Source organism: Trichosurus vulpecula, chromosome 2, assembly GCF_011100635.1.
Source record: "Trichosurus vulpecula isolate mTriVul1 chromosome 2, mTriVul1.pri, whole genome shotgun sequence".
Lineage (NCBI taxonomy): Eukaryota > Metazoa > Chordata > Mammalia > Diprotodontia > Phalangeridae > Trichosurus > Trichosurus vulpecula.
Window position 1 is genome coordinate 65,526,388 of NC_050574.1, and position 15,763 is coordinate 65,542,150.

Sequence of the window (15,763 nt, forward strand, 5' to 3'; positions counted from 1 at the left end):
TTTCCCGGGATTCCACAAGCAACTGATGTTATAAAACCAGGGGCTTTATGGGATTGTTAACAAGAAATTTGGGGAGAAAGAAGAGAGAGGAATAGAGTCAAGAGGGTTCAAATCACAGCTGTCCTCCGTCTTGACACCATGTGGATTTTGCAGCATCAAGCATTCATCCACTCCTTGAAGATTCTGAAAGGTGTCAGTGGGGTCCTGCCACCACCAAAAGCTGAGCACCCACCGAGCAATTATATAGATGAGATGGACTCCATTTTTCCCTCCTTGACTCAAGAGTTGGGAAGGACACTGTTCCTTTAACTGAACTATTCCCCCCACATCACTTCAACTTCTAATCCATGAGTGAGCAAGGGACTGAGCAGAGGAAGCCTCTCCAGCTGCTACATTTAGAAGCATTTGCATTGGCTGCTGTTATGGCTGGTCCTTTCATGCCACCCTTCTGTTCCCTTGCATTTTTTAGCCTTTCCTTGGCTATTGTTTATTCCATTGTTACATAAAGAAATGAACAGCCCACAATCCTTGTGTCATGTTCAGTGTCAGATGCAGCAGTAGAGCCTGGGAAGAAGGAAGTCTAGATTAAAGGGGAAGATGCCTCAAAGATAGATAGGATGGGAAAAGAGCAGAATAATGATGTCGTCTCCAGATCACAGATCCTTTCAGTTACTCTGCCATGTAACCCTTAGCCAGTTGAAACTAACATGCAGAGAGGGAGCATCTTGCCTCTTCTCTCATTGAGATTTTTCTTCTGTAAGCTGAAATCTCCCCTATTTTCACCCATCTTCTTTTTACCCACCTGAATCCTAAGATGAGACAACCCCACTGCTCACCAAAGCTAACCCTCACTCTAACGCCCTCCATCCCACCCCATCCTATCCCCTCTCATTGCCAGGACTGTTTTCTATCAACCATTCCCTCTCTGCCTCTCTACTTTAACATATCCCTCTCTGTTGTTCTTTCCCCTCTTCCTAGAAATATTTTCCGGATTCATATATCGGGGTTGTTACTTAAAAAAAACTCTTTCTCTTGGTTTTCCTATTCTTTCAAGCTCTAGTCCTGTCTTTCTGACAGAATCTCAAAGCTAAAAACAATTCAGAGGTCATCTAGTCCAACCTATATATGCAATAGGAATATAATATTAATGTATAATTGGCATACAAAACAAGAATATAGTATCTTTATACTATCAACCGACAGACATTTGTTATCTATCCATTTATTTAGTGCCTATTTGGCAGACAGGGAGCAAGGTCCTAGGGAAATGTATCCTTTGTTGAAGACTTCTGGTGATGGGGAAGCCAACATCTCCCAAGATAGCCCACTCTACTATACCCAGCTCTAACTGTTGGAAAATTCCCACTTTCCCAGAACATCAATCTGATCCGTTTCTTGGGTGGAAGTGGCATCAGTTCTGCCCTCTGGAGCCAAACAGAAACAGTCAAACTCCTCCCCACTTGATTGCTTTTCAAATATCCAAGTAAGTCCTCTCTAAGTCTTCCATGATAAATATTCCTCTCCTTGCAGGGCAGGATCTCCAGTCTCCTCAACACCTTAATAATGTTGCCCTACTATGCTTGTGATCTTCTTCTTCACCACCAAACTTTTGGGATCCATGAATTTAGTTTCTTAATATTTTGCTAACTGTCCTTCAACATAACTGTTTTCTTTTGTAATACTAGGGAATTTATTTTATGAATTTAAAAGCATTATTCTGAGAAGAGGTATGTAGACTTCACCAGACTGTCCAATAAGCCCACAACAAATAAAAGGTTAAGAACCCAATTCTAGAGAGGTTTTTTGCTAAACGCCTCCAATGTCTGAACTCCCACACCACTTCTTCACCCTCTGAAATCTGACTTTCCTCCTTTCCATTCCACTGAAGATCATCTCTCCAAGGTCACTAATGACCTGGTCATCATCTTTGACATCTTTGCAGCACTGGATGGCATCGACCACACCAGATTTCTTCTTCTGACTCCTAAAGGTTGATATTTCCCAAGACTCTGCCCTACATCCTCTTATTCTCATTCTCTCTCTCTCTCTCTCTCTCTCTCTCTCTCTCTCTCTCTCTCTCTCTCCCTCCCTCCCCACCCCTCTCTCTGTCTCTCTCTCTGTCTCTCTCTCTCTCTGTCTGTCTCTCTCTCTGTCTCTCTCTCTCTCCCCTCACCTCTTTGTTTATCTCATCCACTGTTAGAATTTCAATTAATAGCTCTATGCAGGTAATAATAACCACTGGGATTTTTATAGGTCTTTTAATATGATAAAGAATTTAACTGACATACTTTCATTTGAATCTCACCAATGACCTTAACGGTAGGTACTACTATAGCTATATTAATCATAGTAAGCAACTGAGGTAGGATTCAAACCCAGTTATTTCCAACACCAAGCCCAGCACCACACTGCCTCTATTAAGCCATGTGTTTGTATGTATGTGTGTAAAAACAGAGAGACACAGAGAAAGAGACAAAAAGAGAGATGGGGAAAAGAAGAGGAGGAAGGGGAGAGAAGGGAAGAGAAGGGAAGGGAAGGGAATGGAAGGGAATGGAAGGGAGGGGAAGAGGAAAAGAGGAAAGGAGAGGAGAGGAGAGGAGACGAGAGGAGAGGGGAGGAGAGGAGAGGAGACGAGAGGAGAGGAGAGGAGAGGAGAGGAGATGAGAGGAGAGGAGAGGAGAGGAGAGGAGAGGAGAGGAGAGGAGAGGAGAGGAGAGGAGAGGAGAGGAGAGGAGAGGAGAGGAGAGGAGAGAATGCCACAATCTCTCCACAGAGCTCCATGCCCACATCTCTGATTGCCTGTTGAACATGTCCACCTGGATGTCTTGCCAATACCACAGATTCTACATGTTCAAAGTCAAACTCCTCTTTCCCCCCTAAAATTGCTGTCCCTCCTAACACCTCTCTTTCTGCTAATGGTTCCAGCATCCTCCAAGTCACCCAAGCTCAAATCCTTGGGTGCATCTTTGTTTCTCCCTTCTTTATGCATAGGACCTGGCACAGACTAAATGCTTAATAAACAATTGCTCATTGATTGGTCGATTTTCACCCACCCCACTCCCCACAGACAACCAGTTTCCAGGTCTTTTTGGTTTCACCTCTTCTGCATCTCCTGTGCCCCCTACTTCTCCATTCACACACTATCAAAGCCTTAGCTCAGGCTTTCCAAACTGCTCACCCAGACAAATTGAAGAGCCTCCTTACTTAATCCTTGCCTTCTATAATCCATACTCCACCCAGCCACCAAAGGGATCTTTCCAATGCACAAATCAAATCCTATCACTCTTGTGCTCAAAAATCTTCAGTGGTTCCCCATTTCTTACTAAATAAAATACAGATTCTTCAGATTGGCATTCAAGTCCCTCCACAGCCTTGGCTCCTAGGGGCCTTCCCAGTTCTAATTCATAGGACTTCCTTTTATACACTGTATGTTCTATTCGAACTAACCTATCAGAGAGTCCTGATTTCATTCTGCGCTCTCCCATCTTCATGTACTTCTACAAGCCAGCCTCAGAACCAGAATGGGATCTCATCCCCACCTTCATCTCTCCGTTTCAGGTCCTTCAAGGCTCCAACTCAGATGCTTCCTCCTCCATAAAGCCTCCCAAAGTCTCTTTAATAAAAAATGATCCCTCCTTACTTGAGTGGAAACTAGAGTGATGCTGCATAGCATATTGGGCTTGAAGTCAGAAAGACCTGGGTTTAAATTCTGCATCAGACGTTTATTCCCCTATATGATGCTAGGGAAGTCATTTAACATTCATCATCCTCAATGATTTCATCTGTATAATGGAGTTAACAATAACTACTACCTATCTCAGAGGGTTGTTATGAGACTCAAGGGAGATAATATAAGTAGGAAGAGTCTATGTGGGACAGTGGATAGAGTGTTGGACATAGAGTCAAGAAGATCCGAATTCAAATTCAGCCTCAAATGCTTTACTAGTTACATGATCCTGGGAATGTCATTTAACCAACTCTGTGCCTCGGTTTTCTCATCTATAAAATGGAGATAATCATAGCACCTAATTCCCAGAGTTGTTATGCGGATCAAATGAGATAATTATAAAAGTAAAGCTCTATACAAATGTGAGCTATTATGACCATCCAGGGTGCAATGAAAACCTTAAAGGGCTATATAAATTCTAGTTATTATTATTCACTACCTTCCTCTTCCTCAATGACTTCTTATGGATAAGGACTACGATTTTTCCTCTTTATATCCCCAGCATTTAGCATAGTACCTTACAGTAACTGAGTCCCAGGGAGCTTCCTGAGGGAAAGGAAAAAGGAAACATACCTATTACGTGCCAGGCATTTGTGCTAAACATTTTACAAACATTATCTCAGTTGAGAAGTTAAGTGACTTGCCTAAGGTCATACAGCTAGTAAATGTCAGAGGTGAAATCTGAACCCAAGTCTTCATTACTCCAAGCCCAGCTTTCTAGCTATATTTGAATGCTTCCTCCTCTTGCACATAGCAGGCCTCCATAAATGTTCCTTGAATTTCCATTTGCCCTTGTTCTTCCCCCTCCCTCACCTCACCCTATCTCCAATAATCAGAACACATCAAATGCATGTACCCATTCCTGGAAATATTTGAAGACAGCCATCATGCTCTGCCCCTTCTCTCACCCAAGTCTCATCTTTTCCTGGCTATAATTCTCCCCACCTGTGTGGAACCTTGGAGCCTGGGGTATAAGCTCTCCATTAAGGATTCAGTGTCCACAATGCTCTCTCACAAGAGACACTCGCAGGGCACACATATAACACTTTCATCTTCCACCTCCGGGCCTTTGCATTGCTCTCTCCCATGGCCAGAATACTTCCCCTACTCATCCCCACCTCTTGGAATCCCTAGCTCCACCCAAAGTTGAGCTGCAAGCCCATTTCTCACACAAAGTCTTTGCTGATTGCTCTAGTGGTCAAGAACTCTCCCCCTCTCCCCATCCAGAAAAACTACTTTGTATAAATATTTTGTACATACATCACCTCTTGCCTAGACTACTATAATAGACGTCTAACTGGTCTTTCCCCCTTAAATTTTTCTCAACTCTTATCCATCCTCCATCTAGCTGTCAAAGTGAGTGATTTTTCTTGTTTTTAATTAAATGTTAATTTTCTCTCCCTTTCCCCTGCCCCCTCCATTGGAAAAGAAAACCAAAACCCTTGCAACAAATATTCATAGTGAAGCAAAAACTAATCCCTACATCGGCCATGTCCAAAAATATATATCTCATCCTGAATCTTGAGTCCATCATCTCTCTGTCAGGAAGCAATCCTTTTCATCAGCCTTCTGGGATTGTTGTCGGTCATCACACTGCTCAGAGTTCCGAAATCCTTCAAAAGAGTTTGCCTTGACAATGTGATTATCATATAAATTGTTCTGGTGTTGGTCACTCTGCTTCAGCACATACACGTCATCCCAGGTTTGTCGGAGACTGTCCCTTTCATCATTTCCTTTGGCACAACAGTATTCCATTTTATTCATATGACCTAGTTTGTTCAGCCATTCCCCAGCTGATAGGCATCTTTTCTTTTACCCTTTACGATATATAATTGACCCTTGTATATTTAGATGTGTGTGAAATATCTATAACTGTTAGTGAAAGGTATTTACTATAATAGAGAAAGGCAGTATTATTGCTTCTTGGCACCATGGTTAATAAATGTATACAACTTGCTTGCCTATGCATGCCTTCAGCATGCATCTGTCCATAGTGCTAAATTTTCATGAGTGTATTTTTACTGCATTGTAAATTCTTAATCAACCTGTCTTATTAGGTTGTATTAGATTTTCATATTCAACAGTGACACCAGTCTTTTACTTGCTGTGTGATTAAGAAGGTTCCTGTAAGGGATGTTGCTTTTTAAATTTAATACAGTGAGGATAGGGATGAATTATATCCCAAGTTTCAGAATAAAAAGTTGTTTCCTTTTCTTTGCCACAAGGTGACTTTCCTAAATTGTAAGTCTGACAAACAACTTAAAAAGACATAAGAACTAGATCCATGTGATGCCCATCTATGATTTCAGAAGATATGCTAGCCATCTGACAGAGAAAAGAACACTCAATGTGAAGAATGAGAAATACATTTCCAGACATAGTCAATGTAGGGATTTATTTTCTTAGCTTTGCATATTTGTTACAAGGGTTTTAGATTTCTTTCTTTTTCAGCTTTACATCAAACACTGACTTTTCCACAGACCCATCAGAAGCTACAGGAAGAGCTAATCTACTTTGCTGAGTCTGTAGATTTTCATTTTCAGTTTTTAGCACTGGGGGATGGGTGAAATGGGGGAAGAGAGAATTTAAATCCTTATTAATTTTAAAAAACATTTTAATGTAGATCTGACCATGTCATTCTCCTTCTCAATGAAATCCTATTACAATCAGGATCAAATATAAATTCCTCTATTGACATTGAAAGCCTTTCACAAGCTGGACCCTTCCCACCTCACCAATCTTCTTACCCTTGGCTCCTTTCCACACAACCCACAATCCAACAACTCTGGCCCTTCTGCTATTCTTCAAACATGATGCTCTGTGCTCCTGGCACCAGGCCTTTCCACTAGTGCCTGGAATATTCTCCATCCTCACCTCCATCTTCTAGTTTCCCTGGTTTCCTGCAAGATTCAGTTCAAATGTTTACTAAATGTTGATTGATTGATAGATCAATTGAAATTCCACCTTTTGCAGACAGCCTGTCCTGGTTCTCCCCGCTGCCAATCCTTCCCTGCTCAGATTCCCTTCCATCTACTCTGTGTGTAGCTTGTATATATATATATATATACATGGTGCTTCCCCCAATGGAGTGTAAGCATAGCAAAACATAGGAAAAGCTTCGTAAATGCTTGTTAAGGTTTTGGACACGACCAAAATGGGAATTTATTTTACTTCACTGTCTCTTTGTTAGAAAGGTTTTTGATTTTGCTCCCTACCCCAAGGGAAGGAAGAAGGAAGAAAAATAAATTTTTGTTCCTTGAAAAAAATTTAATTAAAAAAATTTTAATTTAAAAACAAATGCTCATTAACTGACTGATTGATGGTACAGATTCACTCAGAAGTGCAAGAACCTGGCCCTGAGTCCCTGCCACATGGCATATAGGCCAGTTTCAAACAGTGGGTGATACAAGAAGGACCCACAGCTTATGAAAACTTCCAGGGAATTTGGGCTAGAATAGAAGCAGCATGAGGGTACTGAGCACCCTAGAGAAAGAGGGGCGCAGAGAAGGAGACGGGAATGCATGGCACATACACTCCGTCTCTGGTCTTCCTTTGATGGGCCACCCCACTGAGAGGAAGGAATGAAAGCATAGAAGCTTCACCCTCTCCCCACCCTTCCTTTAGTTGGTCCCCTGATCATTATCATTGCAAAAAAAAAGTTGAGCAAGAGATAGAAAGGAAGTGCCCAAAGTGCAAGATAGTGGGGGGAGGGAGGCGTCCTTTCTCCTGGGCACACACAGCGTGCCCGAGGGGGCTGCTGATTTCCGCCATGCTCGGCTAAAATAAGGGCACCGGCTGCCAGCAGATGCACAACTGCTGCCCTTGCCACAGACAAGAAGCTATTTTTATCCCACAAACATCAACTTTCAAATGTTACTCAGGAAGCTGCCCAGAGGCTGTCGGGCTTCAGTTTCTACCTTCCCCACAGCTTATTCTTTTGGTTCCCATAGGCTATTCATGCTACTCGTTCAATCATTCAAGAAACCCTGGGCACTGGCTGTATTCAAATCTTCATTGGCCACAAAGAGAGACGCAGGCGGATCATACCTGGGCCCTGTTCTCTGGGAGCTCACAACCTAGTGGCCAAGATAACATAATTATAGAGCAAGGTGGGACACCTGCCATTTGGAAGGAACAGACCACAAGGTTTAGAGAAAGAGACCAATTCTAGTTAGGACCACAGGAAATATGAGAGATTTGGGGGATATTTCATAGATGGGCAACTCTGGGGATCTGGGGCAAGCAGAAACATTTGAAATTCATGCTCAGTTCTCACTGTGAATGCTGAGTTTCTGCTCCTGAGACTTTAGAGACAGGGACAAAGTCCCTGCATGGAACATTGCAAAGGGTCTGCTAGAAAGGGTCAGCTCTAGGATTATCCATGGTGGAAGTCAAGATAAATAAAGTGAATCCACACAGTTGGGTAGAAGGGGCACTGGTCTGGGGACCAAAAGAACTGGATTCCCATCCTTCTCCCCTTATCATTCACTGCAGAATCTAGAACAGTTTTGCCCCTCTAGGTTTCAATTCCCTTGTTTGTATATAGAATATGATGGTGAAGCTTCTTTCCAGCTCAGATATTCTAATTATCCATATTCTAAAGTGCCTGCTACTCCAGGCTTCAACATTCCATGTCCTAAAGGCCCTCCCAGCTCTAACATTCTCTGTTCTAACACCCTTCCCAGCTTTGACATTCTGTGTCCTAAGGGCCAGCCAGCTTTGACATTCTGTGTTCTAAAGACACTCCCAGCTTTGACACCCTGTGTTCTAAGGTCCCTCCCAGCTCTGGCATTCTGGGTTCTAAGATTGCAAGGAAATCACCGTTTTTTTCTGACCACAACAGAAATGCTGCCATCATCATCATCATCATCATCATCATCATCATCATCGCTAGCATTTACAAAGTACTTTAGGGTTTACAAAACACTTCCATAAATATACTCTCATTTCTATCCTCACAACAACCCTGGGAGATAGGTGCTCTCATTATCCCCATTTTAGAGATGAGGAAACTGAGGCAGACAGAGGTTAAGCGACTTGGGCAAGGTCACTCAGGTAGGAACACAGGTGAGGGATTCCAGCTCTGATCTGTGCACTTTCCAGCGCACCATCTGATCTCTCATGTCTCTGTCTTGCTCAGGTGATTTAGGACTCAGACCCAGGTCTTCTGACTTCAGGCTGGTGGCTCTTCCCTTCCCTCTGCTGTGATAACTCTCTGTGAAGCAGCTCCATTCTGCATCCTTCCCCTTCCCATCGCATTTAGTAAGCCCCTACTCTATGGTAGGCACTGTGATAAGTGCTTTATAAAAATCATTTCATTTAATCCTCACAACAACCCTGTAAGATAGGAGCTATTGTTACCCTCTCCCCCATATTTAACAGTAGAAGAAACTGAGGTAAGTATAGGTTAAAGTTCACACAGCTAGTGAGAGTCTGAGGCAAGATTTGATCTCGGGTCTTCCTGACTCCAGGCTCAGTGGAAAGAGCACTGAGCCACCTAAGTGAGGCCCAGAGAGGTTAATTAACTAGCCCAAGAGCCACACAAGGTAGTAGGTAGCTGGGTTTCAAGTCGCAGTCTTCTGATTCCAATCCATTGATTCCCCCCTTCAGTCATGGGTTGGACTAGGTGACCTCTGAGGCCCCTTTCTTCTTGCCATTCTGCCTAAATAACAGTGACTCACATTTATCTGGGACTTGGCAGCCCTTTCTTGACAGTGGGACAGCTGTCATTCCATCCTCATTTCACAGGAGGGAAGCTGGGTCTCAGAAAGGCCAAGTACTTTGCCCAAAGTCACACAGCTACCAAGGGGATGGTCAGGACTCAAATGCAAGCTTTTGATGGCCAGTCGAGAGCTTTTTTTCCAGGGCACTGCATAGCCTCTCCTGTGTCTTAGAACAAAGCAATGGAGTTCTAGGGCATTACTGGCAGCACCTCAGGAGGCCAGTGGAGACAGTGTTTTTCGTCTCTGCTCTGCCAGCACCCCTCACATCTTGCCTCAAATGATGTCATCATCATCTGATTGGAAATGGGAGTTAATCTGATTTGGAAACACACACACACACACACACACACACACACACACCAGGCTCTGTTCTGCAGAAACCTCCCTACTCCCATTGAACCCCTACAGCAGAGCCTTGCCCAGGCCTAAGGCATTGGAGATGACTCCTCTCCCTCACTGTTCTCCTCAGAGGTAGATCATTGAATTAATTTTTCCTGGAAGCTCCTCCTCAATCATTGGTGTGGGCAGGGTGAGTAATCTGACCAGATCCTGACAGCTGTACAGAGTCTCATCACCTCTAAGTACCCTGTGAATACATTTCAGGGAGCAAAGTTCTCCTTGCATAAGACTTGGACTTAAAATATTTGACATTTTAACCCATCTGTCCACACATAGGTCACCTTCCATACCAGTGTCCTTTAGGGTCATAAATCTATAGCTAGAAGGGACCTCAGAAGCCATCTAATCCAACCCCCTTATTTCATGGTTAAGGAAACTGAGGGTTTGTCCCAAGTCACAAAGCCATAAAGTGTCAGAGACAAGCCTTGAAGCCAGGTTTCCTGACTCCAAAGCAAGTAGTCTTTCTACTGCATGTACCACACTGCCTCCAACAACCATGCAGTTGGTCTGACTCGGATCTTCCAGTTACACCTCCTGGCCAGGTGTGGGGAACCTACCATATCAGGGGCCACAGCTGGCGAAGAGCAGGCTCCAAGTTGCATTATGATTGGGTACCAGCAGGCAAACCTGGCTATTGTTAGCAATTCATCTGAAGAACAACCTGGGGGTTTTAGAGGACCACACATTCACTATGAGTCAACTGTATGTTATGGCAACCAGAAGAGCATCCTGGGCAGCATTCAGAGAGGCATGGCTTCCAGGAACAAGGGGGCAATATTCCATTCCTTCCACACCCCATCACTTGCCCTTAACAGACCATATTTTGCCTATGGATTGTGTTCAGATCTGGGTACCACATTTTAGGAAGAATGATTATGAGCTAAGGAGCACCCAGGGAAAACCAACTAGGGTGGTAAAAGGCCTTAAGATGGCACCCTATTGGGACTAGCTGAAGGAACTTGGAGTGTTTAGAATGGAAAAGAGAGGATATAGGGGAGGACATGGGAACTGCCTTCAGGAATGTGAAGGGCTATCATGAGAGGGAAGAGCCTTGTTCTGCTTGGCAAAACCAGGAATAATGGAGGGAAGTTATAGAAAAGCAGATTTAGGATCCGTCAAGAGAAAAACCTAGCAGATGGAGCTGTCCAAAAGTAAAAGGGCTCACTCCAGAGGTAGTCACTTCACCTCATTCCCAGTCTTCAAGCAAAAATGGATAGCCACCCATTGGGAGTTTTGTAGAAGGGATGCTAGATCAAGCACAGAGTCAGGCTGGATGGCCACTGACATCTTTTCCAATTCAGAGGTTCCCCAGGCAGGTTGAGCCAGCCACAATTACCCAAGTGAGCCAGGAAAGCCATACCCTCTCCAGATCACAGGGCTTAGTCTCTGTAGACCCAAGGGACCTTTTCTTGTGGGCAATGGCTGCACAATTGACTGGTCTGCTACTCCCGGGAGGGTAAGGTTCATGAGTAACAACGGATAGGCAGAGTCCTAACTACGTGACTGAGTGTGGGTGACTCCAGCTCTAAGCAAGGCGGAAACATCTGGAATGACTGCATTTTTTTTTTTCTATCCAGACGCCTGCTGCTGTGTCAGCCCAGTGCAGGTGGGCACATACACATCTGTCACCTTTGGGAACACTGAAAATGGTCCCAGGTTTGTGAATGCCAGCCACTAGACTTATGGGATATTTCCAGGGAATGGATGTGACTCAAGAAGGCTGCCCCATGGGTCAGATGACCCCTCAAACCCAGAGCCCTGGTCTTTGTCTCTCTCTTGGACTACTGCAACAGGCTCCAACCTAATCTCCTGCTTCCTGCTGTGCCTTTCCATCCAACCTATACTAGACGCCAGAGAGTTCTTCACATAGTCTGGTCGTATCATCCAAATCTTCCAGCTCTCAGTTTCCCCATCTGAAAAATGGAGGCAATAATAGCAGTGCCTCACAAAAGATCAAATCAGATATATATATATATATATATATATATATATATATATATATATATATATATATATATGTGCATATACGTATATATGCTGTGTGTATAGATACACATGTACACATATATACACACATGATATACATATATACATGCATGTGCACATGAAATGTTTTGCAAACCTTACAATGCCATATAAAGGTGAGCTATTCTTCTTCTTCAGGATCTGGTTACCCTCAGTCTTATCTCATCTACTCCCACTCTAGACTCTCATTCTTCTGTCAGTTGGGGTTCATCACTATTGCTCAAATATTCCAGGTTTGTTCCTGCCTCTGCCCCATTACTTGGACCATTCCCCCTTTCCAGGATGCCTCCCTCTCTCACTGCCCTTATCCAGTCTTTACCTTCTGAACCTTTAAGGATCGGCTCACTTCCTACCCCTTCACTACCATGAAGCTTTTCCTGACCACCCCAACCTGTGGTGATCTCTCCAATGAACTCCTACAGCACATAATTATACAGGGCTTCCTAGCTTCTCTTTTCCTCTTCTTCCTCTGTTTTGTCCCCTGATTAGACTGCAATCCCTTTGAGGGGAGGATTCATCTCTGTATGACCAGTGGAGCCTTACACCCTATATTGTTGTTGAGTAGTTTTAGTCCTGTCTGGCTCTTTGTGACCCCATTCAGGATTTTCTTGGCAAAGATACCAGAGTGGTTTGCCATTTCCTTCTGCAGTTCATTTTTATCAGATGAGAAACTGAGGCAAACAGAGAATGGATGTGACTCAAGAAGGCTGCCCCATGGGTCAGATGACCCCTCAAACCCAGAGGGGTTTGCTAGTATCTGAGGCCAGATTTTGAACTCCTGAAGATAAGCCTTCCTGGTTCCAAGCCCAGTGCTCCATCCACCACACCACCTAGCTGCCCATCACCCCAATGCCTTCGACCAAACATGATCTTGGGGGCCCCTCCCCGTCCTGGTGGCACTTCTCAGGACTTGATCAATGTCATCCCTAGTTACCATTAATATATACATGGATTCATAGGCTTATAGATTTAGAGCTGGAAGGATCTCAGAGACCATTTAATCCAACTACTTCATTTTGCAGATAATGAAACCGAGTCCAGGACAAGTCAATGACTTTCCAGAGGTCCCAAAGGCATAAATGGCAAAGCCAGGGTTAGAACCAAGATCTGCTGCCTCCAAATTCATCCTATCTGTTTTTCCACTAAAGCTGGAAGGGATCTCATTCTTCTGCTCAAGGAGCTCAGGGCTCTTATTTTTTTCCCAGAGAGATGTATTTCTACACTGAACAATTCTCTCCAATATTCCCTCATCGTCTCTGTGTGCCCAGGTCATTAGAACCCTCTTTTCCCCCTGCCGACCTCCTCCTAGGAGGCTTAGGCACAGATGATAAAACTGTGATGGAAACCAATACCAGGCACTTTCCCTTCAAGTCAAAATTCGCTATCTCTTTACAGATCGCCTTTCTCCCATGGGGCTGAGCTGGAGGAGGGTCCTGTCATCTCTGGAGCATATTCATGCTCAGCATTAAAGAGAGCAAGATCAAAGGCAGGAAGCTGGAAAGAATGGGAAGGCAGGACCAAAGCAAAAAGCCAAGGAAACAAGGTTGGGAGAAGTGAAACCTAGGAGAGAGAATGTCCTTTGGCAGCTTGGCAACAGGAAGGGAGATCTCTGGAGCAAAAAAAGAAAAACGATGTTCCTTCCAAGACCAGCCCCACCCATCTGTGGATTGCACATCCATCCTCAGATACGGTGTCGATCTAGATCAGAAAGGGACCTCATAGATCATCTAGTCCAACCTCCCCATCTTGAAGATGAGGAAACTGAGCCCCAGGGGGAAGGGAAGTCATCTGCCCAAGGTCACATGAGCAATAAGTGAAAGAACCCAAGATTCTAACCAAAAGCCAGGCATCTTTTGGAGCTAGAAGGGACTCCAGATATCATGGCTTTTCAAAGGCCATGCCATGAACCGATGGCCAACTCAGGGCTAAAACTGAGACATGCCAACCCAATCATCTTACCTCCTCCCACCCCTCCCCTGGTACAGCACTGTGCCAAATTCTGTGCTAACGCAGTGGGTATGAGATACAGGCTGTCAGAGGTAGGGATAGACAAAGGTTACAGTGACAAGTTTCTGAGGGTCCACCCCTAACTTATAGAAGAGGAGTCATCCTCAGGCCCCAGAGAAAGACAGATGGCTTCCCATCTGGCCCTGGATCCAGGGAAGTGTGAGGGCCATCACTTACCACATGGTAGATGCCCAGGGCCGTGGTGGCAATCCTGACATTGAAGCAATAGCAGATGCGCTGGGTTGGGACAACTCTGAGGGCCATGGTCACTGGCTGCCCGGTCTGGCAATGGCCTGCCTGTCTGTCTGCTCAGCTCCTGACCAGGTCTGCTGAAGTCGAAAGAGGCAGCCTAGACTAGAGTGCAAAGAAAGGAGAAGTCCCCTCCCCACTCCACCCCACCCCCATTTCACTTCCTTCCTCTTCAGAGACTGAGGCCAGCCTTCAGAGAGAGAGTTTCAAGACAGTGGTGTGTATCTCCAATCCAATTCAATTGTCCACAAAGTTCCCAAGAGCCTACCCCACTATGTGCCAGGCACTGAGCCAGGATCCTGAAACAAGAAAACCACATGGTCCCTTCCCTCAAGAAGTTTATATTCTATTGGAAGGAACAAGGCATACACAGATAAGTAAATATAGAATATATACAAAGTCATTTCAAAGGACACCAACAACTGTAAGGATCAGAAAAGGCCCCATGTGTAAAGTGGCCCTTGAGTTAAGCTTTGACAAGAGCTAGGAAACCTAGGAGATGAACGTGAGGAGGAGTGAATACCAGGCACGAGTCACAACCTGTGCAAAGATATAGAGGTGGTAGATGGAAAAAAATGTAAAAAAAAAATGTAACTGTCCCCAGAGGGACAATCTGGCTGGCCTGAAAAGTGAGTAAAGGTGAGGAATGTGTGAAAAGCCCAGAAAGATATGCTGTGTTGTGAAGCACTTTAAAGGCCAGCCAAAGGAGTTGGGCATTTTATTCTTGAGTAGGGGAGGGCCATCATCAAAACTATGCTTTAGGACAATCAGTTTGGCAGCAGTATAGAGGATGAATTGGCAAAAGAAGAGACTTGAGATAGACAAAAGGGATGAATGAAAAAGTATTAAATTAATTAACACGAGTCAAGCTTTGTACTAAGTGAGGGAGCAAAGATTGGGGAGTAGAAAGGATTCAAATACAAAAACTGTCCTTGCCATCCAGGAGTTTACATTCTAATAGGGAGAGACAGTGTGCTTAATAGGGAGAGACTGTGTAAATGGGACACTCAGGAGGGTTATTTTTGTTTTGAAAGTTACAAGTATGGTGAATGGAGTCTAAGGGGAGTAGGTTGGCCCAGCATTCCCAGTAGCAATGGTAGTATCAGTTTGATCATGATTGCAGAATTGAAAAGCAGTAGGCATGGGGGTGGGGGTGGGGGCAGAGAACGCTAGCAGAGTGCAGATGAGAAGGTGTCCTGGGAACACAATTAAGAACCTCTGGAACCACCCGCGTGAAGCACTCCCCATTCCAGAGGGGAGTTCTGGAGCTAAAAGGGTTTTCTCCAGGGTATTGTCTCTGGTCCCACTTCAGCTCCCCATCACCCACACCCAGCAAGGTAGCCGATGAGGCTATGGCCCAGGAGTAAAAAAGCAGACTTCTTAAGGCATTATCTTGGAGGAGGCTCATATCTATTTGTGAAATGAAGTTAAACATGAATTACCCTGAAATGCAGCTCAATCTAGTAGGCCTGACCTGGGATCCACATGGCCCAATGAAACATGAAGGCGTAACCTAAGTCAAAAGTCCATTGGTATGGGACCCTCCTTATTGGAAGAGATCCATGCCTTGAGTCTGAATGAGACACAACAGAACTGGGGAGGGGGAAGAGCTCCTGCTCCTCATTCTTCTTTG

The 15,763-nt window shown here is 44.5% G+C and overlaps 1 protein-coding gene across 1 annotated transcript in view; it reads right to left on the reverse strand.

Moving 5' to 3' along the window:
* Positions 1-14,237, reverse strand: part of LAPTM5 (lysosomal protein transmembrane 5) — a 45,610-nt gene extending 31,373 nt beyond the window's left edge. The window contains exon 1 of the mRNA XM_036747755.1: positions 14,059-14,237. Within this exon, the coding sequence (XP_036603650.1) occupies positions 14,059-14,145 (87 nt within the window). The 5' untranslated portion in view covers positions 14,146-14,237. The remainder of the gene's footprint in view (positions 1-14,058) is intronic.
* Positions 14,238-15,763: the final 1,526 nt, after the last annotated feature.